Source organism: Coturnix japonica, chromosome 3, assembly GCF_001577835.2.
Source record: "Coturnix japonica isolate 7356 chromosome 3, Coturnix japonica 2.1, whole genome shotgun sequence".
NCBI classification, from domain to species: Eukaryota; Metazoa; Chordata; class Aves; order Galliformes; family Phasianidae; genus Coturnix; species Coturnix japonica.
Genome location: NC_029518.1, coordinates 62,521,434 through 62,548,388, shown reverse-complemented (window position 1 = coordinate 62,548,388; position 26,955 = coordinate 62,521,434). Strand labels below are relative to the sequence as shown.

At 37.2% G+C, this 26,955-nt stretch overlaps 1 protein-coding gene and 1 long non-coding RNA gene across 2 annotated transcripts in view; one reads left to right on the top strand and one right to left on the bottom strand.

Moving 5' to 3' along the window:
- The window catches only part of LOC107311843, a 29,640-nt gene extending 21,111 nt beyond the window's left edge, over positions 1-8,529 (top strand). The window contains exons 2-3 of the long non-coding RNA XR_001554273.2: positions 5,576-5,683; positions 7,105-8,529. This is a non-coding gene — a long non-coding RNA (uncharacterized LOC107311843). The remainder of the gene's footprint in view (positions 1-5,575; positions 5,684-7,104) is intronic.
- The window catches only part of PREP (prolyl endopeptidase), an 81,885-nt gene that overhangs the window by 34,976 nt on the left and 19,954 nt on the right, over positions 1-26,955 (bottom strand). Inside the window, exons 8-9 of the mRNA XM_015858711.2 lie at positions 24,386-24,487; positions 5,152-5,343 (exon numbers count right to left, since the gene is read on the bottom strand). Of these exons, the coding sequence (XP_015714197.1) occupies positions 5,152-5,343; positions 24,386-24,487 (294 nt within the window). The remainder of the gene's footprint in view (positions 1-5,151; positions 5,344-24,385; positions 24,488-26,955) is intronic.

The following is a 26,955-nucleotide window of genomic DNA, read 5'->3' as shown; positions in this document are numbered from 1 at the left end:
CCTCTGCACTTCCTTGAAGCTTTTAAGACTGTACATGAACAAGCCTCACATGTCTAAAAGTTCAGGCTGACACCACTGTTGTACACTCCCTTTACAGAAAGCAAGCAGCAATAAACATCTGTAGGATGTAAAACAAGTATTTTGGCTGCCCTGTTGAGTTTCTCTACAGATTCACATACTGAACAATAAACTAGTAGGAGGTTGACTTTTCCAACCTGATCCTTTGGCTTAGGCATCAGAGATGAATGGAAACACCAGTCAATGCTACAAGCAGGTGTGAAGGAGTAGCCTTGGTACTTTCCATTTCTCTCTGAAAATGAAAATACCCATCCTGATGACTACATAGTCATAAGAAGAAATGAACAAGTTATTTTCTATACAACATGCTCATGTATCCTCTCAACAAATAAGAATGTGTGTTAACTGGCTGTGAAAACTTTAGCTAGGAAATTGATTCCAGTCATTTTTGGATTCTTTGGTCATCACAGATGACAATCGGTGTTCACTGTCTCAGCAGATTAACAGATATGCATGTTGGTATCAAGCAAATGACCCATAACCATCCACTAAAAGACAGCTGCAGGTAGACTTGAAAGGAGAGCACTATCAACTTGCAGAGTAAACCATGAATCATTTTGAAACATGTGAGGGCAAGCAAGTTCTCACAGCATCTGTCTTTCCTCTGAGACACCATCAGTGACAGACTGCCATGATTAAGCTAAGGGCAAAGCTCCAACCAACTTCAGCACAACAAGGATTTTATACTCTACATTCTCACAGTATGAGACACACAAATGAGAGAGCAGGGGGGTGGGCAAAGCTCTTCTGAAGCTGCAAACATCAGGAACAATGTTTCCTTAAATAACCAATAGGCTTTAGTCATCTGTGATTGATACAGCTTTTCCATGGTAAACTGAGTTAAACAGACACAACAAAGCCCTACCCTGGGAAGCAGAATAAAACTGAAGTCAGGGACATGCATCTGGACATCCTCTACATCCCTGATTGAGGGACTGCATCTAGCTTGGCCAGATCTTAGCTCTTAGTTGCTAAGAAACATGACATCTAATCCACACAACATCTCCCAGTAGGAACTTATCAATCTGGTCCCTTGCATTGCAGCCAAGTTCCTCCTCTCTGTCATGTTGGCGTGCCAGCCAGCCCCACAGGGCACCTCCTTGGGTAACAGACAGAACAGCTGCTCCTCAGACCATCCCATGCAAGCTTCCACTTGCTTTACTTTGAACACAAAACTCTCCAGTGTGGAGTACGGGCACTTAGAAAGACAAGGCACGGTAAAGGAATGCACAAGTTTTCTGACAGCTGAGACAAACATGAAGGACTGTTCACGCCCATACACATTCCCTGCCATTCAGGATTATTAATTTTGTGATCTCAGCTCAGACTTTCTCTCCTGGTTCCACTACACCACCAAAAGACAACTATCACCAAATACACTTGATGATTCTGGATGTTTGTTCATTATCACTGCAGATTCTTAAGCATTTCTGATTTAGAATGTTAGAGGTATGAGAGAAATCACTGCCTTCCTCCAGCACAAGCTAGCTAAAGGAAGGTAGGCATTATACCTGCCCTGAATTTAGGTGTGCAGATGTTTGCAAGGTACAGAAACATTGCTAGCTTTGCCCCTGCTTATTAAATGGTTGAGATTTGAGGCATGGGGATTGGAACCAGATGACCTTTAAGGTCCCTTCCAACCTAAGCCGTTCTGTCATTCCAGGATATCATTCTATTGTTTAAAGTCATTTACCTTTGCATTGTTCGGGAACACTGCTTACTTCTTAGCCCTCCTTACTCAGGAGATCTATTTTATTTATTTATTTATTTTCATTGTTCCAACTACATGACAGGACGTAACTACCACTTTTAAGCTGCCCTGCTCCACAGGTACTGAGCACTTTGGGGGCAATTAGATAGTTTAATAACTTTTTGAGATCTATAACAACGTCAGTTGGTCATATGACTGAAAACCACAGTCCAAGCATTTCTAATGACCACAGTGGTCACAGGTACACTGCTGCTTTTGAATGAAATCAGCACACCCCTTTGCAGCTACGCAGTCGTTTAAACCACAAGTTCAACATTAGACACAAACCTCTCCTAGGGTTAAATTTCAGAGTCACTGAAAATCAAGAGTAACACTTCATAAAAAAGCGCTAAAGTGGGAGGGAAATGAGTTTCATTGCACACCAAGATGTCCTCGGGCTCCTCCTTAAATTCCATTTTAAAATAGACATCATTTCTTTCTTCCCCTCAACTCAGAGAGAAGAGATCCAAATTCATCCCAAGTTTCCACAAAGTCCCTGTTGTAAAATGAAGTGTGTGATCAGGCTTAATGTGGGACAATATTTGCTTTTCCCCTGTATTTCCCAAACTGGTTTATTTCTAAACAGTTCTGAAAATAAAAAAAAAAAAGTCAAAGCCAATTAAAAAAAGTATATCTGGTATAACTAAGTGATACCCATATTGTCTTGTAGGCAAGAACATTTGTTTCTTGGTTAAATCATATTTGCATGTTCCTTAAGAATGCAATATGACACTTTATGGAATTTCTTTTTTTAACACTAATGGACATTAGCAGAATTTTGTTGTTACTAATACTTAATTTAGTAATCATTGATAAAATTTATACGCATCTAGCAAGGGTTTTCAGAAACAGAATTCAAGTTAACTCACAGAAACGAAATCAGATTGTGTCGGAGTAAGAGTATTCAGTCAAGTATTTATATATCCAGTAAAAGTACAAAGAGATATTTGTGGCCTTGAGGATCACTGACTATTGTATTTATAATGAATTCTAAAACAACTGATAATATCTGAGTAAACAGCCTCCCTAACATACCTTGAAGTGGACAGGCAGCAGCACTCATTTACCTTTGAATCACTGCTGTCCTAGCTTTTGCTGAAGGCATTTCATTACATTGTCATATCTGAATCACACAAAATCAAATTCCCTAGACTGCAAGGCTTACACAAGGCAATGAATTATTAACTGCCTTCTGCTATAATTATGTCTTTCCAAACCAAATCTTGGAATGATTAAAACAAAATGACAGGGACTGGTTTGCTTGCTATCTTCAAGTGTGTTATTTTATTCAGGGCTACAATCTCCTAAAAATGGTAAAACTCCCTTATGTTGGAGCTGAACATGTAACACTAACTTGAAACTGTCTACCACAGAAAAGCAACTGAACAATTCATGTTCGTTTTATTGTAGCATTAACTCTATGATACACTTATAATTGACCTTGTAGGGATGCTTTCATTTGCTCATTTAATGCAATACCATTATGCACCACCCTAAAGAGCTAGCAAAAAAACAAGAATATGATTGCTTTTTCTTGCTCCACATTCAAACACAGCAGAGGCATGATAATACACAATAGAGTCTTGAGAATCACTATGATAGTTTCATATGACAGATTACATTTGCCTTCAAGTGTGTAAGAGCTGAATACCCGTTGTGTTTACAGTCTGAAGGCCAGTGCCCCCAGCAAACCCATTTATCTGGGCTTTTGATTCTCTAACTGCAGCATTTGTTATGTTTATATAGTCACGACTGCCGCATATAATCCATTAGAAGAACACTGCATACATTACGCTGTTTTTTAATACGTGTATGTGCACAAACATTCTATTTCAACACTTGCTATCTGTAAGTTTGTTCTTCAGCTTGGTCCCTTTCTATAAATTACTATTCCTCGTAATCTACATATGGTTTCACAGACAGTCAGCAAATTTTCTTGCAATGAGAAATCAAACTTGGAAGCAGTTTTTTAACCCGCATGCATCATTTATTTACTGTCTAGAACTGGAAAAGTACTTCTTTTAAAATCCAGACTGTTCATGATTCAGAGAGTTCACAATCTTGAGAAAAAGATTTGTGTCTCGCTAAGCCCTGCTCACTACTTCTGTGTATACCAAAAATCTTGCAAAACTCAGGCTCCAGTTGTTTGGCAACATCACTGTAGTTCTGGACATGCTTCATAGGTGCCTCATTTTCCCTCACAGATCTGTTACATTGGACAGATGGGACAGAGACTGCCCAGAGAGCATCTGGTCAACTGAAGAATATATCAAATACTATGTTGTAAACACTTTGGTCTCCATTTATGCCTGTCTGGGGTGCAGCAGAAATCAAACAGGAAACTGCAGAAATTGAGATTTCTAAGAGACCTTGGAAAGCGAGATCTTAATTGGAATTCAAAATAACAGCTGATTAGATTTGTCTTAGTAACAGACAGAAGTATATAGGATGGCATATACATATGTCTATCACATATACAGAGCATTTTACTCATTCTAAGAAACAGATCCCCACTGGAAAAGCAGCAGACAGTGAATTAGTGAATTTGTATAAAGAAGGATTAAAAAAAAGAAGTTGAATCTTTTTGTATAGCTGTAATTATGGTAGTTGGATAAATCATAATTAGATCTTGTACAGTCTGGAGACTAGACTACATGAATGTACACAAAGCATCTGTCAAATAATAGCTCAGGGGAAGTTTTTCTTTATTATCTGAAACTAATTTAAGTACAATGTTTTAATATCATTTTCCCCAAAACAGGATAAAAAAGCTTCCCAGTGTTGAACCTTAGTTCAGAAAATGTATCACAATATATCTTGAAAAACTAAACACTTCTACACTCCAAGAATTCCATGCACTTTGACTATCTTGAGGATTTTTTCCACTGCTCTCTACTCCACTTATCACTATCTCCGACCAGGTCTGCTCATAGTGCGGTACACCCTTACTGTGCTTGTTCTTTTCCTTCTTTCTGCTAACAAAGCCCCATTTGCTGCGATTTCCAACTGTCTAATAAGCATTTACTACATTAACACAAAGCAGGAAAATATCTACCCACCATTTCCTACAAAAACAGAATTAAAACAAGGACAGATGAAGTGACTCCTTTATGGCCACACAGGATGCTAGAGAGAGAGGGGGGAATGGAATCTGGACCTCTCAAGTATTAAGCAAAACTTAATTGCAAGCAAACACACGAAATCCTAAACATAGTTTGAAAACAGTAAAACAGTAAGGTCTGTACAAGGTCATCCAACTGACTAATGACTGTATTAGTTTAAGAAAAACAGAACGGAGAGACTTTTACATGACAAACTCTTACCTAAAACATCTTTTTTGTGTTCAGGGATGAGAACTTTCCATTTGGACTCCTCTGGGTCACTGAAGTCAATGTTGATTAATTGATAATTTGGAGAATGACGGTTTGTCTTGAAAGTGAATATTGTTCCTTCATTGGTGACATACTCATACTCAGCCTCAAAGTTATCTATCAGCTTCACCCACTGAAGAATTCCTGCAAGATTAAACATGTAAAGTGAATTCCTCAACTTCTGAAATAAAGCTTCCTTACACTCAAGAGCAAGGGCTTCCTCACAATTACTTTCTTTCTCTAGTAACAACAGCAGTCAAAAGGGGTACTGTTATGGGAAGGGCTTGATATGCCTAGCACAGTCTTAATATTGAATAACCTAGAGTTGGGACAGAAATAATCTGCTACTTAATCACATCTTACTTTTTTGCATCAGGTTCAGAGGCCAGTGGAAAGAAAAAGAATACATCAGAGATGATCAACATGCTTGTTACATCTGCAACTCAACCTATCAACCAAACATATTATTACAGGCATGCAATAAGTAAGAGTCCTTACTGATGAGAGAAACTGAAACTTTTCTGTTTGTAAATAACAATTGTCAATTTTCTACCTCATCCTTAAAACTAAAGGTTGTTTCTACATTCAAACAAGATCCCAAACTGTGCATAAATGTGATCATGTAAGTTCATAACACAGTATTTCCTTCAATAAATCAGCACAACAATATTAATAGTTGCTCAGGATAATAAAATTAGGACACAGCTGAGCTATAATTGTTGTAAGTTTAAGAAAAGTTAACCGAGGAAGCAGTGAGATGGCATTTTAAATTCATTAAATACAGTAAGAGTACAGTCAGGTCTAGTACGTTCATAAAGCTTGTATCACCCACTTCATTGCCAATTTAGTTTAAGGAAAACTGCCCCGTCTCTTCACACAAAGTGAGGGATTAGTCAGTTAAATTTTACTTTTTATACTACTGTAATATAAACTTCCCAGATAATCTTGTCAGCTTAGTATTTGAGTGAGCATGTGAAATCTTTATTCTTCACTGGGGCCCAAACTTCCATTTCTCTCAAGAGATCTCATGCTGAAGACAAATCTTGCTAAGCCCCCAAAGTTCCATGGAAAAAAATATGCCTTAAAGTCCAGTAAAAGCAGAATATCTGTCCTACATCTAACTTTAATATATTCCAGTGAAACTGTTTTATGATCTCAATTCACACATACAACAGTTTCACAAGATAAAAATTTAATTGCAGTATAACGCTATAAAAATACTGGCACATTTGAATTTCAGTATCTGACAGAATGAAATCATCCTCCTAAGGAAGAACAAGACTTCATAAAAAGGAATCCCAAGACTGTTGAAAAAATCCATTTTTTTTTAATGGTAAATGCACATAGTAACTGTAAACTGCACAGTCAAAACAAAAATGAAAAAGAAAGGACATGGTGGAAAAAAAGGACAATATCATTACATTAGCAATTTATGCTGCTGCCTTGCAGCACCCAGTCCCAATTAAACAGTCCGTACACAATGAGAGAGCTGATACTCTCTACAAAGATACACTAAGTTGTTATTACAAAAAAAGTTAAAATAAAATTAAAAAAAAAATAAAATCAAGAGCATTCATCTTGTTAAAGTGAATATTATATAGTCCTTTGAAGACGAATACTGCAGGTGAATTACCTCCAAACCACTGTCTCACCGAAGTGGTTAATTACATCAATATCTGGCTTGAGTTAAGAACCAGTAACAAGGCAGCTACAAGCAGTTGAGAAGGACGGTTACATCAGGTACATCTGTTACTGCTACTTGCTGTAGTTAATCAGTGAGAGAAAGACACCCAGCCATAGAAGGTGCATCTGTATTGCACACTGCAGCTGACCTAGACAGAGCTTGCAACTGATAGGGATGCTCCGGCATTGCCTTATATCAGTCTGTTTTGTTTTTTCTTTCAGGCTAGGAACAACAACTGGCTGACCAGCACAGCCACTTCCCAGCTTTAATAAGGCTGAAAACTGACTAGGGGTGGGGGAATATGTTTTTTGGCTAAACCCCTTCTGTCTGCTAATGCCCAGGTCTCCCTAGTGCCAGCCCAAATGGACGGGCAGCCCCTGCAGCTATGCCATTATGGAGGAGCACCCCAGTGAGCAGCATGACCATGTGACCAGGTGCTGGGTTGATTCAGCATCTCTTGAAGAGTTGTTCTTCACTCTGCTCTTCCTAGCCCTCTTTTTTGTTTTGCTTATCTGCCTTAGAAGCGCTACCAAATAAGCTCCTCTCTTTTGTTGCCTGACCAAGCATGCAGACAGAAGAGCACCAGTATGCACAAGGCAGCAGCAAAGAGAAGCAGAAGAGGAGGAACATTTTTCATGATTAATGAGCCATAGGAGAAGTCTGACTGAACCAAAACTGCACACTCCTTTATCTCCCTCCTCCAGCAGCAGGCCTCCACTTTCATGCTTGGTTTGGCATTTGCCCGAGTGAACATTGTAGCAGATTAAATTAGTTAACCTAGAAGAACGTTCATCTGTTTTACAGGGTTTTCCTTTCCCTGACAGAATAGTGAGAGTCATCGCCTAATCACAGGTTGAGAGAGGAGATGCTGATTGACTTAAAGCGAGGGGCCAGCACTAGGTAATCTGTGGGCATGAAAACACGGGTAGATCCAGACAAAGGAGTTGGCTGTCTCAGACTGCTCTCTCCAGTACCCAAAGCACCAAGGGGAACAGACAAAGCAGATTTCTATTGAAAACAGCACATTACACCGGGAGGGAAGTTTGTTTAAAGGAACATAATTTGAAATGCAAAGTACACCTTGTCAAAGGTTCTGTCTGTGTCAGGAATGCATCTACAAGTCCATCTAGATGGGGAGACATGGGCATTCAGATTTAAGCTAAGTGTAACCAGATTAAGTGCAACTATTCTGTTTCTCCAAGCATCTGTTGTTTATATGGGTAGCTACTCAGTACTATGAGAGGTATTCCGCATGTAGAGTTCACTTGGCATGAATTTAGGAAGATTGTATAGTAACTGATCAAACACTCAAAATGAAGGTGAACCATGTACTGTGGACCTTAAGCACCTATTGTCATAGTTTTATGATCATCAGTATTGCACATCATTACATCACGTAGCATACTGGTTATTTATGGGCCAAGCCAGCCCATAAACTGTCGACACCTATGGAACATTCTCTATACATGGGTAACAGAACAGGTTTTACAGCAACTGAATGAGTAAGGCTGAGAGCTGGTATCATAAGAATCATCAAAAGAAGAGGATGTTCCAGAGATCAGAGGTAACCAAAAAAGCAGTCCAGCATGAAGTACAGATAGGAAAGTGTGTCTGACCACGGAGGACCCACATTATAACTACCACTAGAAGGAAAACAAAGAATACACAAGAATACATAGGATAATACAAGACCTCCCAAGTCCTTCCTCTCAACACTGTTGCCACAAGTTCCAACCCCAAAGGAAAATCTGAGAAAGTCTGTGAAGATACTAGTGAACAAGCAGCTCTGGTAAACAAACAAATCAACAAAAAACCAAGCCAGAATTTGTATGTCTTAGCGAAGAGTATAAAGCTATGGAAACAGAGATGAACTACACAGTTTCTCTAAGACAAGGCAACGGTGGAGTACTACTCAGGGGTGGCTCACAGTCTTTCCAGGAGCTAGACAAGACACTGGAAACAACCATTCAATACAGGTAGGAAGCATGATGAAATCTAAAAAGTTTTCCTAATAACCAATGAAAATACCTTAATTGGAGCTGCAGTGCCCAAATCTTCCATCAGAGCAAGGATGATGGACCTGCTATGGTCCGTAGGTCGCAGTCAGATCTCTGTACAATTGTTATGTGATCAGCACACTCATTCTTACCAAACAGTGAAAGATACATGCACACTTTTCCACTATATGGCTGGATGAACATTCACCTGCTGATTATATCCACGACCAAAAGCAAACACATGCATATATCTAGTTGGCTAAACAGTTTCTCGTTGCCCTTGAAATACTTTGACAAAAGGTCACCAAGGCCAATAAGTGGAAGGCTGCTTACCCTGATCTAAAGGCAGCTGAAGGATCCCTGTTTCAATCTCAAGAACAAGATCTTTATTAAGACCTGCAAGTTTTACTAGCAATCTGTTGAGAATAAACCTCTGAGGAGATTCACTAAGAAGTGTTTGTAGTCCAGGCTCCCTTACCCTCAGCATCAAAGTCACTGAAGGCTCAAAATTTAATCCACGTAAGTATGTGATGAGATATTACATGTAGGAAAAGCATGAGGTTAAAATTGTTGGTATTTCCTACATCCTGCTATAACTTAATCATTGTTTCTGCCAGTCCTTCCTCTGAAGTGCATTGCTGAAAAGCTATAGACAGTTTGGCATACATGTTTTGCCAGAGAAATATCCACCATCAAATGCAACTGTTGCATTACAGTTGCAACTCTGGGAAAGGGATTTATAGCCTTTACGTGATGGTCAGTAAAAGCTGTGCCCCATAGCAGGAAAACATAATCCTACAAAGTTGACCCATCTTCAGCAATAATTAGAGCAAAAATAACAAAATGTACAGATTTTCAAAGAAAATTTTCAGATCAGTGAGATCAAAAAGAAAACCATGTCAGTAAGCAGCACAGATTCAGTCCTCAGCAGGACACAGCAAAACATTCGCTGGTCTGCTGAGGGCTCTCTATGATGAAGCAGCTTTGTGGCTGACTGATGAAAAGTACAGGGGAAGGAAAAGCTAATTTGAACAAACTGTGATTATAACAGCAAGAATGATCACAGAGAGCCTGCCGTTAGCCCTCTTTGAGAAAGACAGAGTGCTGGAGAGTCACTGTTCATCAGCTTGCAAATGTTCTCAATAATTCCTTCCGTATTTCATGGTTCACAGAAAGGCCAAACAATCCATTTGTGGCAAATAACCTCCTCACTATGCTGGCTGAAGACAGTGTTTTTACTTATCAGCTAATGGCAGTTTTTCATCCGATGTTGGAAGAAGTTATGAGTAAGAAAAACTCTCATTCAACCTTCTTCATATATTCCAGCAGCCAAAGTGATCAGGTAAAGCTATAAAATAAAAAGCTATAAAGCTGGTCAGCATTTAAACAGCTCTTCTTCCAAGCTCAGGATCAGCGCATCCCTGTGTGCAAGAAATCAGGAAAGGGTGGCAGGAGACCTGTATGGATGAGCAAGGAGCTCATGCACAAACTCAAAGGGAAGAAGAAGGTCCATGAAATGTGGAAAAAGGGTCTGACCACTTGGGAAGTGTATAGAAATGTTGTCAGGGCCTGCAGGGATGCAACAAGGAAGGTGACAGAGCACTGGAACAGGTTGCCCAGGGGGGTTGCAGAGTCTCCTCTGGAGATATTCAAGACCCACCTGGACACCTACCTGTGTGACCTGGTGTAGGGAACCTGCTTTGGCAGGAGGGTTGGACTTGATGATCTCTGGAGATCCTTTCCAACCCCTACTGTGACAATACTAATCAGCATTTAATTATACTTTATCTTACATTTTGTAGTTTCAGTTGGATGCAAAAGAAGTATTCTTAAGGAAGAACATAATACTAATTTTGATGTTTTAAGCATCAAAAGTTTCCTTGTTACCTCAGCTTCTGAGCCTGTTACTGCAGATGTCAAAGAAAGTTCAATTAAGAAAATAATATGAAAAGTTATATCCCTACTATAAACTGTCACGCTATTTGTCACCAGAAAAGACACTTGTGAAGACAAAAGCCATAAGATGTTTAGAATGCTAGTTTATATAGCCATCAGCCTTTTCTAATGTCCCACATACTAACAAAAACCAAACTGAATTAACCAAAGAAGTGGTAGCATGTTCCTTGCAAAAGTAATCATGTTGACTGACATATGAAATTATCTTTTAATTTTCACTGCTTCCATTCATACCAGCCAACAACTTAATTGCACAAGGTCAGCAAGTCACCATATAAAAGGTGTCTGAGCTTTCATGCAGAAGCAGTCTTATTGCAGAATACCAGCAATCAGGCTTTCATAAGGCATTTATTTTAGAGACTTTTTCAAACCTGAAAATCCACATACTCAGAGGCTTTCAAGTTTCAAGTATTCTTTATGAGAAGAGATTTTGAAAAGTGACCATTTACTCTGGAATTTATATCACACTACTAAATCCACAATAGTCTTTACATTCAAGACATGATAGATACTCTCATAGTAAACAGTAGTTCAAATTGGAAGACAGCTTCACAGCCCTAGTGGTATGATCAGAGCCCTTCTAGACAGTGTTCAGCCCTTCATTCGCATCATCTACACGTGCTTCAAAAACTACCTGCATTTTAAATCACGCAGTATACACCTTGCTTTAAGATCTCATTCAGACAAAGGCAGCTACAAAAAATAACTCTTTTCTCCCCCCCCCCCCCCCCCCCTTCTTCTTCTTCACAGCCACAAATTTTTAATTTAGTGTGTCACTCTGGTCTCCAAAGGTAAAGCAGGTTCTCAAGAAACTTGGACTATACTTGAAATTAATATCTCAACCTCATAGGATCAGACTTCATTAATGAACACCTGGAGGAGAGGAGCTACTAAGGTTTGTCTGGAAGGAATGAAAAGGAATGAACCTTTGTCACATTTGTACGGAGAGCTCCCAGTAAAACTCATCCTGTGGATGATGGCTACTCATTGTAATGCAATATATTTTGAATTTAAAAAAAAAAAAAAAAAGAAGAAGAAGAAAAAAAAAAGCAAGGAGGCAATCTTTGTTTCTGGATTAAAAAGTTCAAACATGTCAAGATATATAAAACCAGCCCAAAAGAAAGAAATCAAGCACTTTTATGAGCACAGATTCATCAGATTTAAGGCTTCTATTTTACTTCCATTTAGATGCTTACACAAAGGACAGAAGAGAATATATATGCTTTGTTTAGAGAGTTATAGCTTATGGCCTCATGCAGCAAAACAGAGCAATAGAAAACAGGAACTAATGGTGATCTCTCATGCCATACTTTCTCTAACATACACATAGTACAAACAGTCTAAAGAATAACCTGATTGTGAGTACTATTTATAAAAGCGATGTCCAGGTAGAGATTAAATCTCTTTATTCAAATTGTAACCTTTTTAACCTTATTGCTAATGAGTCCCCTTGAATTAAGAGAATCTACACCAAAAGCAAAACTGATGAGAATTACCATTTACAAGATATGAAACCATTTTCTTAAAGCAAACACAGTTTTGCTAAGGCATCCACAAATTTTTACAATATTGAGCTGATTTTTTTTTCCCCATATTCGTTAGGGAACTAGGATAGGAAGGCTTTGTTTCAATATAGACTTTTGAAGGCTTTTTTTTTTTTTTTTTTAAATTCTTAATCATTACTATTTTAAAGTTTCTTAAAACAGTCTTTCTCCACCTGCTACACTCAGCTTTCTAGCTAATGTCTGTTATCATCTTGCTATTCTTTCTCATGTCCATTATCACCACAAAGGTTTTGATCTACATTTTTAGCCTATGTAGAATATACCAAATCATCCCTTTGATGTTACTGTATATAGCACTGCTCACTGCTGTTTAACTGTTTTAAAGACAACCTTACAAACTACAAGACTAAACAAAAGTACAAAAAGATCACGTAAACCTAATATTAACAGAAAGTTGACAAACATATTTCCTTTTCTGCCTGCCCACAGAGCACATTTCTTCAGTTTGTCTAGGAAAAACACAATGCTTTTCTGAACAAAAATACAGAATAAAGAAATTCTTACAGCTGTTAACACTACTTTTCAAGTCCTTCTTGCAACATCCTTGTGAAGAAGCCAGCTGACCACGGTTTGGGTGGGCATATGTGCCACTGGGTGAAACACTGGCTGGATAGCTGGGCCCAAAGAGTTGTGGTCAATGGAGTTAAATCCAGCTGGCAGCCACTCACAAGCAGTGTCCCCCAGGCTGGGTACCAGGGCAACTTCTATTTAACATCTTTATTAACAATCTTGATGAGGGGATTGAGTGCACACTCAGTAAGTTTGCAGATGACACCAAGCTGGGAGGGAGTGTTGATCTGCCAGAGGGGAGAAGGGCACTACAGAGGAACCTGGATAAATTGGATTGGGCCAAGTGCTGGGTCGTGCATTTTGGTCACAACAACCCCAGGCAACCCTATAGGATTGGGGAGGAGTGTCTGGAATGCTGCCTGATGGAAAGGGACCTTGGTGTACTGATGGACAGACAGCTAAATATGAGCCAGGAGCGTGCCCAGGTGGCCAAGAAGGCCAATGGCATCTTGGCTTATATCAGGAATGGTGAGCAGAACTAGGGAAGTCATCCTGCCCTTGTACTCTGCACTAGCGAGGCCTCACCTTGAGTACTGTGTTCAGTTTTGGGCACCTCAGAACAGGAAGGACATTGAGGTGTTGGAGCAGGTCCAAAGAAGTGTAACAAGGCTTGTGAAAGGCTTCGAGAATATGCCCTACAAGGAGCAACTAAAGGAACTGGGGCTGTTTAGTCTGGTGAAGAGGAGGGGAAAAACAGGGGAAACATTATTGCTCTCTTCAAATACCTGAAAGGTGATAGCAGCAACAGCAGGGTTGGTCTCTTCTCACTGGAGACAGGATGAGGGGAAATGGCCTCAAGTTGCACCAGGGGAGGTTTAAGCTGGATATCAGGGAAAACTTCTTTACAGAAAGGGTTGTTAAGCACTGGAATAGGCTCCCCAGGGAGGCGGTTGAGTCACCATCCCTGAATATATTTAAAAACTGTTTAGATGTGGTGCTCAGGGACATGATTTAGTGTACAGTTGCTAGAGTAGTATAGTTAGGTTGCAGTTGGACTTGATGTGGTCTTTTCCAATCTGAGCAATTCTATGATTCTCAGACAAACTATCAGTTTCCAAAGCAGCTCAAAGTCTCTGCTTCCAAATATTCAAATGTAAGAACTTCCATCACCATCCTCTCTCCTCAAGTTCCCCACATCTCTAACATCTGCAAACCTATCTTCCTAGGAAATCTCTTCCAATCAACAACATAGGCTGTAACCTGTGTTTTTCAACTGGCTATCTAAGTTTTCCGCTTTCCAGAAACCACAGCAAACTTTCAGAGTTGATACATACTCTTCAGCACCACAATATGCTTTGTGCCCCTCCTACCTCACTCTGTTCTCATGATGTAGCTCTCCCCCATGAAGAAGAAAGTGGGCCTGTTCAGAGCTCTGAGGCAGCGATTCATAAATCAGCTCTATTGTGCCTGTAACAAGAGGATCTTAATTCTTTATTAGGCTTCCTGGGCACTGCTATAATACAAAAAGTAAAAGGTCAGTACTAAGAACTTCAAAAAGACCAATTGGCCATGTCATGTTGGTTTAAGTTTCTATCCAGGGCTGATTAAAGAGCTTTCACTTACACCCATTCACATGCCTACATATTTGTGCTAACTCCCCTTCTCCCTGCACCAAATGACAGATTCAGAATAAATAGTCAAGGCTGACAATGTAATTAAAAACAAACAAACAAACAAAAAAACACACAATAATTTCTAGAGAGAAGGAAAAAGTTATTATCAGACACAGGAACAATAAGAAATGTGTTAGGAGAAAAATGTTATCTTTTTTTTATTTTAAAAAAAACAAAACAACAACAAACTTGTACAGCAAGGCTTTCTAATATATAAATGCTTGATTGCTATGTATTCAACTGTTTCGTTTGATGCATTTTCAGGGATATTGAGTACAACAGGTAAGTAAGGTGATTAATGAGAAGGCTTTTTTGTTTGATTGCTTCAACATGCAATCAAACTCCAGAGCATTGCCGGTAATGTAGAAGACACATTTAATAGAACAGCTACTAAAAAATTATGCCTTACAATCCTGAGCTATTGAGCGCTTGTGCTGTTTTTGTTTCTTAATAAATATACAGCATTAAATTATTATTTGTTTTTTTTTTTAATTTTGTATAAGTAAATGTTTGAGACATTTATGTTCAGCCTAGCAAGAAAAGTAAGGAATTCTGATGTCTTGAATGAGAGGCAACCTTCTGGGCATGAACCCACAGTGCTGTCCTTACTGACACAACATACAGTTGTTGTACCTCTGCAACTGAATCTCAAAGCAAAATTAAATTCAGTTAAATAAATTCAGTAGCTGACAGAGAAACAAAAATCAATAAGAATTCCAGCACTCATTATAGAATAACTATGAATTCATCAGAAGCTACACAGTGATTTTCTAGTCTAGAAAGGCTCATTCTTAGCACAAATAGCTCACAATAGCCCAGTTAAAATCTTAGCAAACCAACTTAATATTTGAAGAGCAAAATGACTCATTCTGTACACAGTATGAGTACTGTAAGGTGGGATGGGAAGCACGAAGAACATTTTATCTAACCTGAGAAGCAGGAAAGATGCTTCCTTTAATATCAGTGGAAGGAAATAGAAGCATGGCTTCATAAGTTATCATGCAAGGAAAAAACTCTAGCAAGGATTATTACAAAAGATCACACTGTACATTCAATTAATCCATGGCTGTTGGCCAAGAATCACGTGCATTCCTAAGCAAAAAAGGGGAAGCAGTCTACTCTCATTTCTTAGACACAATCTCCACTTAGATTTAAGACTACTTTCTACCCTACACAGAACAACCTGACTTTCACTGGTCCCCAGATGCTTGAAACGTATAAAGAATCAGTGAATATACAGGACAACTGTTTTCACTACAGCAGAACTAGTATGTCACGCTTGCACAAAATTTTTAATTATATCATTTTTCATTTACAATTTAAAGAGTATATGCAAAAAGAAGCCACAACTCATGCTGTGCAGAAAGCTAATGAAATGTATTAACTCACAATTACTAACCTAATAATGAAGTAGCAAATACTGGGCAAACCATATTTCATAAAAAAGATGAGAAAGTTAAACCAGAGGGTTCCCTCCACATGGAACTAACTTTTTTGTCCTGGCTGACATCTACAATGCTGTACTAAATGTACAGCAGGGCTGACAGAAGACCCACCAGATTTCTACAACTAACATTTTCCTAAAGTACTTAAAACACCAATTTTTAGATTCGGACTTAAAATACATATAGCTTCTAACCTAAGAGGCTGAGCTGAAGACAAAGTATGGAGTGAAAACAATTTCATCTCAAAAGACAACATCAACAAAGAAAATACACAATGGTGTATGTTCTCTCTATGCTGTGCTCACAGTGGAAAGAATAATTTTTTTTTTTTTGTGAAGTACTCAGTTTTAAGCCTTTCAGAAATCCAGTATTTCCAAAAACCTTCTAGAAATTTTGCATCACTTTGCTACCCTTCCTATGTTTTCATGTCAGTTTTTAGTCAAAGGTTACACACTACCTCAGCAATTTGGCTATTTCACCTTGAGTTCTAGAACTCATAGGTGAATTCCTCAGACATATCTGTTCTGGTAAGTGTACTGATGTTCTGTCAGTTTTTTGGCACAACCTATTTGTAATTCAGCAGCACAATCATACCACTCTCACTTCAGTTTTAGATAAATCTTCTCATGTGTTTTCTGAGAAGAGTAACTCCAGCATTGTATTACCCTATTTCCATTGCCAGCCCTCGTGCACAGTGAAGCATATAAGACACACAGTTTAATTCTTGCCTACTTGACCCCTACTGACATTTTTCAATTGTGCAAATCACAGACTATATCAATACTAAAAATAGATTAATTTGTCTTAAAAAAATAAATAAATAAAAATCCAGGCTGGGGTATGATTTAAGGTCAGGAATAATTTCTAGTAAGCAGTCTGAATGCAGCTACTCATGCACTGCAGAGTAAGAGGGCTGTACAAGTATTGGCATAGGTTGTTAAAAGTCAGCTAGTCTTAGCACCAGAAAACATTCATCAATCCATTATGTTTACTAGTATAGAGGAAGCTAGTTCAAGCAGGGACTGGTAGCAGGTTCCTGCAATGCAAGAAAAGCTTGGAAAGATAAGTAATGAAGTTTGATGTGTACAGTATTTGATAGGTGGGAAAGATCGCATCAAATCCTTCTACACAGCAAGAGAGCAGAAATCAGATCTTCTCACTACGTATGTGAATGATTCTCATCCTGGGCTGACTGGAAAAAGTGCAAAAGGAACAAGAGAAGCATTGCTTTGTTTCATGTCTTGTAATACCTCAGAGAGGCAACAACAAAGCAGAGGGAGTGTCTGCCTCCTATGTAGTTTCAACTTTGTGCCTTCCGCTTCAACACTGCCTACTTTCTAATTCTAGTAGCTCAGCATGTAGATTTATAATGTGTCTTTTTCTACAGCCCCTGCCTCTCTCTGAATGTAAAAAAATAGAAGTGTAGCTCAGGACTGTGGGTTCCATGGGGTAGAAGATAAATATTTAAATGTTTCAATATTTTAGTGTCCATATCATGTTACAAAACTATTCAGTACAAGATAAAGCATTAAAATATACATTAAGCTCCTTATTTGTAATTCTTCCACACTAGCAAGATGACTGAAGATGACACCTGCTCTTGCAAATAGAAACATCAAATTATATGGGGGAAAAATGGAAATTATTTTAAACAACGAAAACAGCTAAAGGTAGGGGAGAAAAGTCAGGCACCTTGAGACAACAAAACTTAAATTAGCATTGGTGACTGTCAGGTTCTCTTAGACAAGGAGACCAGTGGGATTTAAAAAAAAAAAAAAAAAAGGTTAAAGGAGCTGAAAAAAACCACAAATCACTATCTGGAATGAGACACAAAGGAAAAGCTAGAATATTGTCCCGCTGCTTTGGAAAGGAAGGCATTGCTCCTACTACTCATGAATTGTTAACAAAAAAGGTTGACTTATTTAATTGTTCCATTTCTTGCTGATTCTCGTGGGACAATCTGGTTTGCCCATTTCAGCCTCTTACACAGAAGAGCTGCAGATTTAATTTGTTTGTATTGTCCAAATATCCAATGAAAAACAAGATGAGCATGTAATTGAGCATAAATGGGAAACGAAGTTCAAAATATAAGCAAGTTAAAAGGGTTTTAAAGCCTTGTTTGTTTTTTTTTTCCAACTGGATACGCTTATCCTGTTGTACTCATCTTTTCAAAACAGCCAGAAACTAATGAATTCAATTTGAAATGAAAAAGGAAATATTTTTCTTGTTATAATAGCACTTCAAATGTAAATAAAAGTAAAAAGGGAAGACTACACATTCATTCCATCTGCTGAGGAAAGAAATATCTCAACTCCTGTAAGCCTGCTATGGGCTACATTGTGTTGGACCATAATTCCCACAGTAGCTGACTCATTTCTGAATTCACAGTCATCTTCTGAGTTCTCTCAGGCAAGTATTTGATGAGTGTTTTTCATTTCTATACATGAAATACACTGCTTCATCATTTTCCTTTCCTACTTCATTTCTTTTCCCAAGATGGATTTTTTCCCCTTACTTTGCAAATGTAAGCCAAATAATTCAACTGGATACTGAATGGTTTGAAGGACAATGATTTTTCATTTTTTATCTTTCAGACTAAATAAAATAAAATAAAAAAATTTACTCTGACCTTTCTTAATAGATAAGTAAAACTGGTTCTTGGTTGTTTTTTCCCCCCCCCTTAAATTGTACATTTCTAACTTGTAGTTTCCAGTTGCAAAGTCAGACTACTTGTATGCGCCTTTCCACAGCAAGCTTCTACAAAATGGAATGGAATTTTGACCCAAGCACCTCCTATTTAATTTAATGCTATTTCATTTCTCTTTTTTTTTAATGTCACTAAATTGGAGTTTCACTGTTAAAGCACTACATCCTTTAAACAAGTAAAAGGCGCCTATGTCAGATGTGTTATCTGCTATAAAGACTCTGTCTAATAGTTGCAGAGAGAGCACAGAAATCCATCTAATGACCTGAAACACATGAGCTCTGTCCATCACCTCCTCTAAGACATAAAGGGTCTGGAAGCAACTCTCCCATTACTTCCAACAGAATTCAGCAGTGACTTCATTTCTGCAGTACAGCATAATGTAAGTAAGATCGTTACCCACCCCAGCCACACTGGAGTTTCACTGCATTCAATAACAGAAGTAGCTGTAGGATTAGCTTAATGAAAATATGAAACCAGAAGAGATTTAAACCAGCTCTACTTTGTCATTATTATATACTCAATCTGTGTGTCAGTTGTTATCCGGCACAAGAAAAACAGAACTACAAATTTGAAAGCAACTGCTCCTAGCCTGAATTTGTCCACCCTGTACATCCTTTAAATCATATACCAACACACTGCCTAGTCCTCCTTTACAATGGTATTCCAGTGCTACACTATTTCAACACAGACAATCAGTTGCATAACACACTATTAATTGATTTATGACTTAGTTATGTCCAGGAACAGACAGAAAATGAGTTGCTTAAGGAGCTCTCTAGAAACCAATCCGTTTATTACTGCTCCTTTTATTCCATGGATCAGTTCTGAAACTGAACCATCTCCGGTCACAGTAATTACCAATAATGACAAAGCCTTGCTAAAAACCCCATGTACCTCTTGGCTTCAGTGTAAGAGCATAAATGGCTGTGTCCAGCCTGCTCATGTATAGCCATAGCCTGAGTTACACATGCAGCCTATCTCATCCCTGAGGTGAAGCAGTGGGAAGCCTGAACATGTGCTTCTGGCATTCAGAAGATGTGAAGGGTTCAAGATCTACAGCAGGAGGGTGTACTGAGAACAACACAAATAAAACACATAGCCACATTAAGTCTCTGTTTCAACAGAGGTAGGTAGGCAAAGGGTAGTACAGGGTACATTAACTCAGATCATTACAGAGGGGTGCCAAAATATCTGATATTTGTCTCCTTTTTAGGAAACACAAGAGCTAAAGTAACACATTGATAAAAGATGGAAGCTGCCTTCAGTTCATTTTATAACCTGTGAGGACAGTAATAATTAAAGTTTTACAAAGAGGCAGTGTAATTATCTAGATATCTTTTTGTTAATTGCATTTAGAAGTGTTATTAGGATTCATTAAAACCCAGCTGCCCTAAAAGCTGGATTTTTATTATTATTTTTTTGTCAATTTTGGAGATCGCTGCTAATCAAGAGGCATACTATGAAAACACCATGCTATTTTTTGAAGAGGCTGTAATAATGAACTTTAAAAACATTCTGGAAAAGCAGATCACTTGAGTCCACCTTTGAAAGACACTATAATTATTGCTTTGTTCACTGTTTTAATGAATAAGACTACCATATGAGGTATAAAATAAAAAACGCTAAGGCTTATGAGAAGGAAAAAACCTCTCATTTCATTCAGAGAACAGTATTGGTAACAGATGAGTTACTGCGAAAAGAAATTTATTTGTACAGTCTTCCCTGAATAGAACAATTCGGTGCTTCTTTTTGGGTAAGGCTGCATTGTTTTCAAGAAACAGATTTTAATCCTTCTGACTCATTCAAGGATTCAGCAGATCCTGAGGCTGCAGAATCACCGGAGACTAACACAGAAATTATTCTCAACAATGCAAAAAGATTCAATAATTAAAAGACCTGGTGCATATTTGCTAATAAAAGCTACCGTTTTAAAATATACTGTAGATAAGGACACACCAAACTTAGGTTTAATGCAATGTTTTCATTGTTTTTGTTAACTCTGAAAAGAACAATTTTGGATGTAAACTTCATCTCAGATATAAAATGAAGGGGATATCGTTTATGCAATGTGCATACACACTCTTTCCATATACTCTACCATTTTCAACCCTCCCTCTACAAATTTACCTCAGGCCTAGAGATATGGGAACTTTTTCTTCTCTCTCTCTCTCCAGTTTTTGGCTACTTTAATTCTTACATAAAAGAGACACTTTCTCAACTCCTATCTTCCAAGATATTTCTTCTCCTTTTTCAGGAATAGCAAGCGTTAATAACAGAAGTTTTTGCATTTCAGAATTCATTTTCTTCATTTCTGAATCACTAAAAACTATACACATAAATAAAATATATGATTTAACTTTTTGAAAAATGGTGTAATTCTATATGTCACAAATCAGGAAACAAAAAAAAAAAAAAAGGGCTATAAATGTAATCTAATTTCACAGACATTCCCACAGTTTTCCAACAAACAACAACCTGACAGTTTTGGCATTCAGTACTGAGGTCACAAAACTGGACTACCTGACTTCTACACAACCATTTGCAAGTAGGCAGGCCAAGCAAATGGCCATTTATCATTGCAGCCATTGTCTCAAGGAAATAGTAAAAGAATTACAATTAGCTTCCCTTGGTACATCACAAGGAAAAGAAATCCAGTCTTCACTGGTCATATTTCTTGACTATAAGAACACCTTTTTAAAGAAAACTATTTAAACAACTAAGAAATTTGACTGCCTCCTGTCAAAGGAAAAGATCGCACTGCTAGCAATCAAAATCGAGAAAGGCAGACTAAGTTAATTGACACCACATTTTGAAAGAGGCTTTTTGGGTAATAAATCACAGATCAGAATCTGCATTTTAGTGAAGTTCTGTCTAAGTGACATTAATTCATGACTAAGTGCAGGCATTTCAAACTGCAGTGGCACAGTGACTATGGGAAAGACTATTTTAAAAAACAAATTTACGATAATATAGAGGAAATGATGTTTATAAAGACATGTTACAGTGTAACTTTAAGAAACAACCATTTGAAACATATCATGATTAGCAGTTGCTTTTTTTCTTCTACCACTGCCTCCAAAAAAAACAAAAAAAGTCTGAAAAACTGATAATTTATTTCAAGTACCATTTAGGACACTGGAAAAATACTGTCCTGCTTTTTCTCCTTTTATTCCTATTTATATACATATATAATTTATTTATTTTTTTGAAAGAAAGATGATATTCTGAATGCGACCTCATATTTGTGAATAAACAGGTCATTGCAAACAGGTCAAGTAAAAAGGCTCAGACTAAATAATCAATAATTCTGAGAAAAAAATGGTAAGAAATTCCTTAGACTTAATCAAAAGTACAAATTCTTTTTATAAATAAAACATGTTCTAAAAGCTAAAAGACAAAAGAATAATGTAATATGCTTTAAAAACCAGATACTCAGGACTTGACACTCTTGAGCTTTCGTAACTGGTAACATGATTCAATACTTACACATACACTCATAATGTACAGATAGCATAAGGAGGGCCAGCATTTTTATATCTCTTGGTTTTGTAAGAATGTGCTTCTTTTATACATTATTATCCCCATCTTAACCCATCTGAACATCCCTTGGAATATTACTGAGCAGTCTCTACCTTAGAATATTATTGAACAGTCTCTCCTAATTTGCAGTAAAGTGCAAGTATTAAATCAAGAAACAGACTTGTCATTAAACTCAATTTCAGATATTCTAGAGCTTCTCATTTATTATCTAAATCACCTTAATGAAATCTGGTATTAGTTTCTCTGAACTTCACAAATAATTACTTCTACATTTGCTGACCCAGAAAATTACAAACATCTGAAATTACATTTCTTGTGGTCTAATTTGTTAGTCAGAAAACTAAGCATACATATTTCATGCTTGTTCAAATTTACTGTTTCTGGCCAAAGACTGGAGGACCAGTGATTCAGGGTGTTTACATTTGAATGTAAATTCATCTCATTCAAAACGAAAATGCATTTGGTAACTTAGATAATAAATGTACATGAGGTTATAAAACAGAATTTGTGAAAGCAAACTGTTATACCTACATTTTTCCTTTTATAAAGAGAGAGGATTTAGAGAGCTAAAAGAACTTCCACCCACAAACAAGAATGCAAGTCAAGGTCTGAAGGAAATATTTTTGGTAAAGCAGCATTTCCAGGCCTGGAAAACATTTGAACTATACTTTTACCTTATACCAGGCAGTATATAGCTTCACTATCTGTCAAGGCTTCATGCTAGTTTTCTTATCAAGGTTATTCAAAGAATCTATAAAAGGGAGGGTAAAGATGGGAGGAGAGCTACACTTTTTAATTCAATCTGCCTCTACCTGGAAAGTGTCATCTTGAATGACAATCCAATTTATCATTTACAAAAATGCATCACTATACTAAACAGTTTTATCTATGCAGTTAAATGTTTGTAATAGACCTCCACAGAAAGAATTTGTAATGATTGTCATTAGACCTGCCATTTTCTCCATTCAAGAGGGCATTAAAAAACTTAGCAGTTTTGTCTAATACAACTTGTCTAAGGTAAGTTTAAAAGTAATTAAGAAATATCATTTGTAAAAGGGCAGAATAACATGAAAACAAAATAAAAATCAATATTCTCCCTGGGAAGGAGTTTAGAAGTAGGAACTATCATCTCTAACACTTAACTCACCAAAATTCAATTTACTGTACTAAGACTTGTTCAACTAATTAAAGGAAGGCCATGCAACCATGAAGTATAACAAAGGCACTGACAGAAACAAAAATACATTTCCCTCTCCCCTCCACTGCAGAGCTGTAACTCTCATAAGCCTTTAATATTCTGTTTACAGGCAAGAGAACAAGTTGCTTAAATCCAATATCCAATGAGGAGCTACTGCAGTATTCATTACCCCTGAAGTTTTTTGAAAATAGAAGCAGCAAAGAGTCAAAGAATTAAGTTGTTGTCTACTGTGCAAAGCACATATTGCGGAAGAGATTTCAACAGTGCCAGTATTCTGGCAACACAAAAGCCACTGACCATTAAAACAATTTGCTATAATGACCAAAGTACCAAATGTTTAGCCCATAGTATCGAGGCTAATACTGCAAATACACAGAAGGCAGAAGGTAATCCAACTAGAAGACAAATAGGTGACAGTTTATAAATGTTTATTTGAAACCTTACTGTGGAAGTATCTACTAAGAATAACAACACTACAGAGCCAAGTTTTATTACTAATACATTAAAGGGCTTTTTTCATTCACTGTACAGTGGAAATGTTACATAGATGTTGGAGAATCAGGTTGCTTTGTTTTCAAAAAAAGTAAGATTAACGCTTGAAGAAAGAGACGTGAACTTTTGAAATGTAAAAAATTAAGCATTGGAAAATATTAGTGGAGTAGAAAAAGATGGAACATACACTGCTAAGGATGTCTATACTGTATCAGTTTTTCCTTGGGATATTTTAAACTACAAAACTAATGTATATATATATATATATATATATATATATATATTTCTAATGAAACATAACAAAGAAAACCAAGTTCTAGAAGTGTGGATTTTCTCATTCTCTGCATCAGAAAATAAGATATAAGTGATACGTAAATATTTATGTGCAAATATATTTCAAATATAAAGAAAACACATACCTGATATACCCTGAGACTCTGTCTGGAGATCACAATACCACAGTCTGTTCACTGGATCACACCCTTCTCGAATAGACAGCAAGACATATCGACCATCATCANCTACAAAATAAATAGATGTACATAGATAAATTGCTGTGCATGTGGAAGGACTAGACAAAATATTTTCTTTATGGGAAAGTATCTGTTTGTTGTCTTTTGTTTGTTTGTTTTTGTTTTTGTGGGAAGTGACATACGAGTTGTGCTGAGATGAGGAAGGACAATAGAAATTACAGAAAATAAAATAAAAAAAATCCACGCTGAAAAGGCAGTCCCTAAAAATCTAGCAAAAAATTAGTCAGTGCTACAGTTAGATGAATGAACAGATGTATATGGAATATGAGAACTCACCAAGAACCCTCACCACTTCTATCAGCAAATAACAGAAGTGTAAAAATTGGATTAAAACAAAACAGCTGTATCCATTTATTCCCATTTTCAACTAAACAAAGAAGTTTAATAATAAACACTTTTGATATAAAAGAGTCAGTGCATAAGGCAAACATGCTTGCTTTGTCAATTTATTTTTAATAGAAAAAGACAAGCACTGCCCTACTGTCATTCACAACAGCACCGCAAGAAAAAGATCTAACAAGATGGTAAAAGATAGTTTGGATTCACGGTTGGCCTAATTACAATTAACTTCCAAAGGTAGCTGCTAAAAGTCTCTCCGTCAGAGGCGCAAAGAAACTGGCTGCTCTCCTCCCAGTGACTAAAAAAATTATTGTTTTCATCATTTTCATAGGGTTTGCACATAAATCTAATGCTGCTGCTAAAATGAACATTATAAGACACAAACATATAAGACATTATAAATTTTCAGATGAAGCTTTTCATTCTGCCATTACAGAAACACATGATAACATTTCCAAAGTTGTGTCTGTTGGTACACAAAGTTATTATTTAAGCCTTTTTTTCTACTCAATTTCTGCAAACATAACCTTTTTCCTTGCAAAGCTTTTGAAAATGCAAGTCTATGAAGGAAAGGCATAATGTAACAGGAAGCCATCAATTTCAAGTTTCCCTTTCCTTACTAAGCTCTTTTGAGCTTATGCCAAAATTACCAGATTTACATGTTTTATTAACATCTGATGTAGAAATCGTTTCCTGTCTACATTCTTACACAACAGTGTCAAATGGAAATTTAATTTTAGTTACAAAATATGAAACTGAACTTGAAAAACTTCCCATCTGATGCTAAACATCTTCAAAAAATCCTTATTGGTTGTAATTACACCATAGGTTTATTTCAGTTAACATTCATAACATTAGTAGTGCAAAGTTTTCTTAGAATTAGTTAGCAAAATCAATTTCAGAAAAATTAACCTGCAGCTATACAGTTATTCAAGCAGATCCATGGTTTTGAAGGCACAAAGGAACACTGTAGAATACAGTGCAAAATCTCAGTACATGGGAGCTAACTAAAGAAACAAGGCCAACAAACAAGCATTTCCAAATTACCTTTCTGATAAGCATTTTTATCAACCAGGAATTACACCACTAAAGAAAGGCCTTACATCTGCAAGCTTACAAGATGAACAAGAAGGAACACCCAACTGGACCAAGAAAAAGCATTACAGGAAAACAGCTACTACTGACTTAACAGGACAGTAGGCAATATTAAGACATTTTGCCACCTCCTTCCCAGACGGATTATATTCAGGAATGGAAATCAAGTCCAGGTGATCACTTTTAGAAAAGCATCTTTTGTGTTTTTAGACAAAAATCCACTGAAAGTGTCAGTTTCAATTAAACTGAACTACTGCAATATATTGCTTAAATAACTGTTTGTTACATTACAGTAGAAGTCAGTAGTAAGACACAAGTCTTTCAGTCATAGCCATAACCCACATGGATTTGTTATTTGATGGTATGAATTAAGAGTTAACAGAAAACTGCTCACTTCACACAAGACAGAAAACTTATTTGCTGTTTTCTCCTGTGTTGTCATAGCAAAGGCAATTCAACAAATTTGGGCACATCTAATCAGTTTTTCCTTCCACGTTCTCAACTGAATGAGTGAAGAGCTGATAGCAGTTTATGTTTAATTTGAAGTAGGAATTCCCAAAGCACATTCCTGGTGGGATGCCAATTATGTCTGCCTCCATCACTGAAGCTGTTTTTACATCAGTGAGTTCTATAACCCAAAGGAATGTGACAGAAACAGGACGAGTCACTGTTGACTGCTGCATGCTAAAAAGTTTAATATTACATTGCAGATTTAGAGATCCACATTGCAAGCTTACAGTTTGACGAGTAATTTATGGCAGCAGCATCAGTGTATGTAGTCTCCAACTCTAGATCTTCTTTCTGCTAGGGTTGCTTGTATCCATGCAGTTTCATTTCCCTAACCATACCAGTGCAGGCATTTATTACCTGTGTGGCAAACCACACTGGAGAACTGATCCAGGTGAAAAAAATAACATGCTCAAAAACAAGTCCCCACTGCTGCACACGGAGAAAGAAAAACTTGGATGGGAAGAAAAAAAGAGAGAGAGAGAAAGTCCAGGTGTGCCCCAGTGGCGCAGTGG